The sequence below is a fragment of the Myotis davidii genome, unplaced genomic scaffold (genome assembly GCF_000327345.1).
Source record: "Myotis davidii unplaced genomic scaffold, ASM32734v1 scaffold356, whole genome shotgun sequence".
Classification (NCBI taxonomy): Eukaryota; Metazoa; Chordata; class Mammalia; order Chiroptera; family Vespertilionidae; genus Myotis; species Myotis davidii.
The window spans coordinates 40,800-44,744 of NW_006288188.1; the positions used below are offsets into that span (position 1 = coordinate 40,800).

A 3,945-nucleotide genomic window follows, 5' to 3' on the forward strand; every position below is an offset into this window, starting at 1 on the left:
TCTTTCCTCAGATGGAGAAAATAAGTACCTACCTCATAAGGTTGCTATTGGGACAAAGGGTGTTAATAGCTACAACGTTACCAGTACTATGGCTGGCATAGAATAAGCACACAATAAATGCTGTTATTATCATCAGTGGTCATTGCTACTATTATTATTTCTAAAATAATATTAGAGGCAGTTTACATTGTCCTAAATCCATAGGACATAATTAATAACTGAAGGTAACATAAAAAGGCTTGATAAGGAGCCAACTAGAATGAGGAAAGTGGATGCAAACTAAAATTGGAGGTGGGATTAGAGTCAGTGTAGAGAAGGTAGTAAAACAGTGATATCTTTATTACAATTTTTAAAATGGTGAACAGGCTTATGTAAGAGAAAAACCATTGGTTCAGAAGGGAACGTGGGTTATAACCCCTGTGTTGCCATTAACACTCTTGATCCACCACAAATAAGATATTTATCTTTTTAAAAGATATATACTTATAGATCCTTTTATTACTGTAATATAATACTTACAGAGGAATTGTCTCTTTTCATCCAAAGTTAATCCGTGGAAAGCTTTCCAAAACATCTGTATAGTAGGATGTGATTCATGGTATTCTGGCTCATATACTGAATTCTTGAGAAAAAGGAGGAGGAACTGGGTTTTAGGGGGGAACATATAAATGTATTTCAGAAGAATTGGGGGCATTAGTTATTACCTACCTTTTCAAATTGTTTCCAGTCATAATCAGTATTTCCAATTATTGCTGTCCTTAGTTCTTCAGGGTGGAAAAGTCTAAGTATCTCTTTGTCACAGACTGTATAAAATCCACTCTGAAATTCCTCATAAACTGCCTTTACAGAAGTGTTGAAAATGTAATCAACACACTGAGAAACATAGTCGGTCCTTGAAGGAAACGAAAAAATAAAAGTCCAATAACATACTTTATCAGTGCCTAAAATATTCTTGATTTTGCCCTTTTTACCATTTCTATTAAGAAAGAAAAGTCAATTCCTTCTGCTGAGCACACAACCCAGTACTACTCTAAGATATAAAAACATCTGATCAGCTAAGAAGGAAGGACCTTGGAGCATAGAGCAGAAGGAATAAGGCTTTGTTTTACTTCCAGTTTCCTAGCTGCAGACAGGATCGTATCTTAAAAACACTAAAACATTCCATTCTCCTGCTTAAAAACTTCCACTATGCAGTCTGTCCTCTCCACTACCTGAAGAATTTCCTGATGGCAGGCTTGCTACTAGGGGTATTTCCACCAGAAACATGATAGTCTCCCTCCCCTCTAGCATCCTTCCTGGACTATCCTATCTATATCAATCCCTCTCTGCCCTCCCCGGTAACCAGTGGCATGCTGGTAAACGTTTAAAAATCAGTTATCCGAAGGAAAAGAGAAAAAGGAAATGCTCATTGGTAGCATTCGCCAATTTCTGTGGTGTAAATATTCCCACTATGCCTGATTTCAAGCTACAAACACTTTAATAATAAACTGTGAACATTTGTGAACAATCAAATCGGCTCTCACAAGCTGGTACCAGCTGCCTCTAGCATACCTCAAACGTATAACTCTGGTCTCTTAATTGGATTTAATTTTCTTCAGAGTACTTTTCCAACATTCTATTACATAGTAATCTATTCTTATATTATCTTTCGGGCCTACTGGAATTTAAGCTCTATATTTTGTCTGTCTTTTTCACTGCTATATCTCCATCACCTAGAATAGGGTCTAGTACATAGTAGGGGCTGAAAATAATTGTTAAATGAATAACTAGTGAAAAGTGCTACAAAGGAAATATTTAAATCTGACTCCTTTCTCCTCTTCTCTTACCCTGTAACTGTTTTGTCTTTCTAAAAGATGAGGAACTAAAATGATCATCTGAGAAGCTAAAATACATTTACAAAGTAAAGTGACATAAACATTTTATGTGTATTCAAAGTATATGTTCTAGTTCTCAAAACTTACTTGTTGGTTTGATCCACAAGTATAGAAATCCCATTTGGAATTAAATCAACATTATGTTGGTCCCATCGTAGCTGTAATATATTCAGGTAGCAAACATGAATGAAAGTTTTAATAATCAACCATATTACCATTATTGCGAATTTATAGGATATCCAAGAAATGCATACACACTTTAACGGCTGATAGCTCAATTGATGTTTCTTTCTTTTTCAGATTTACCCCATTGGAATGAATAATTATCCAAAGTGTGTATACATTTTTTGGGACATTCTGTGTTCTTCCCTAACAAAATTTAAATAACTGGCAGCTAAATAATTATTTATGCAGTTCAGCCTTTTAAAAACTAAAAGCATTTTAAAACCTGCCCTGGTATATGTGGTAGATTGCTTTTAATCATACATTGATCCATTTAGTGATTTACATAGATTGAATAATCACTTGTATTTTCACTTTGTTTGTGAGTATGAAGACATAAGGTAAAAAATGAGAAGCGGGTAGAGAGAAAGTCTTACAGTACAGAAGTAAAGTACCATTCAAAAAAGGAATTCACCGAAACCTTTTTGGCTCAGTGGATAGAGCGTCGGCCTGCGGACTGAAAGGTCCCAGGTTCAATTCCGGTCAAGGGCATGTACCTGGGTTGTGGGCACATCCCCAGTAGGAGATGTGCAGGAGGCAGCTGATCGATGTTTCTCTCTCATCGATGTTTCTAGCTATCTGTCTCTCTCCCATCTCTCTCTGTAAAAAAATCAATAAAATATATTTTTAAAAAAAGGAATCCCAGATTTGAGATATTATAATAAAACTAAAGGCCCTGTGTATGAAAATTCATGCACTGGAAGGGGATTCCTCAGTCCAGCCTGCGCCCTCTCACAGTCTGGGAGCCCTCAGGGTCGGTAGGTGACCCGGTGAACAGGGGAAGGCGACGCCCCATCACCTCTGCAGTTGCCACTGGTGGCAGCACAAGCCTCAGCCAGCTCTAGTTACCTGAGCCTTGGGCAGCCCTGGGTGGCTGGGTGGCTGAGGGGATGGGGGGACTCTGGAGGCAGGTGCTCATGCGGGGCTGAGGGGACTGGGTGCTGCCATCTTTGAGGGTATTACAATCAATTAGCATATTCCATCCTTATTGGCTGTGGGCACCGCCATCTTTGAGGGCATGGCACTCAATTAGCATATTGCCTTATTTCTGTGGGCTCCAACATCTTTGAGGGTGATAGTAAATTAGCATATTCCCTCCTTATTGGCTGTGGACTTCGCCATATTTGCGATGGCCTGAGGGTCAATTAGCATATTCCCTCTTTATAAAACTTCACTTACGGGAGAAGCTTGCACTGAACTACCTGCTTACACTGTGTTTCTGCCATCTGAGCCAGCCCTTCTAAAGGAGTTCCTGGAATCCTATTTTATCCAATAGGATTGAGGCTTCCTCCATCCAACAGGAGCTGCACAACTATATCCCCATCAACATCTTCACGGACCAATCAGTGCAATGCCTTTTGGACCAAGCAAACTGTAAGCATATGGTGTCCTCATTTGCATGAGGATGGATCAATCAGGGGCCAGGGTTGGGGACTTCTGTCTACATAAGCCAGCTCCTCTCTGACTGGGGGAGTGCAATTTGCCTTTCCACTGAAGACAGGACTATGTTTCCCACACTGAGCTGAACACCAAAGATGTCTCATTGGGGCGGAGCACAGCAGACCAGCATGGACAAAAGCAGACTGAACAGAATGGAGCAGACCAGAGTGGAGCAAAGCAGAGTAGCCCAGCCGAAAGCAGACCCACAAGGAGCAGACCAGAGCAGAGCACAGGACTGAGGAGGAGAGGAGAGCAGAGCAGAGCTGTCTAGCAGAGAGGGGCCTGGCCCCAGGGCTGCCTCAAAGCCATGCTGTTTTCACAGCTCTGCTGTATCAATTGAGCTGATTTGCACTGAATAGTTTCCTTCATTGCAGACTAAATCTGGAATTCCTGTTGTCATTGAATTCTC

General features: G+C 40.4%; 1 protein-coding gene across 1 annotated transcript in view; it reads right to left on the reverse strand.

Moving 5' to 3' along the window:
• Positions 1-3,945, reverse strand: part of LOC102766157 (probable E3 ubiquitin-protein ligase HERC6) — a 100,989-nt gene that overhangs the window by 1,585 nt on the left and 95,459 nt on the right. Inside the window, exons 24-26 of the mRNA XM_015561521.1 lie at positions 1,962-2,158; positions 709-892; positions 520-622 (exon numbers count right to left, since the gene is read on the reverse strand). Of these exons, the coding sequence (XP_015417007.1) occupies positions 520-622; positions 709-892; positions 1,962-2,158 (484 nt within the window). The remainder of the gene's footprint in view (positions 1-519; positions 623-708; positions 893-1,961; positions 2,159-3,945) is intronic.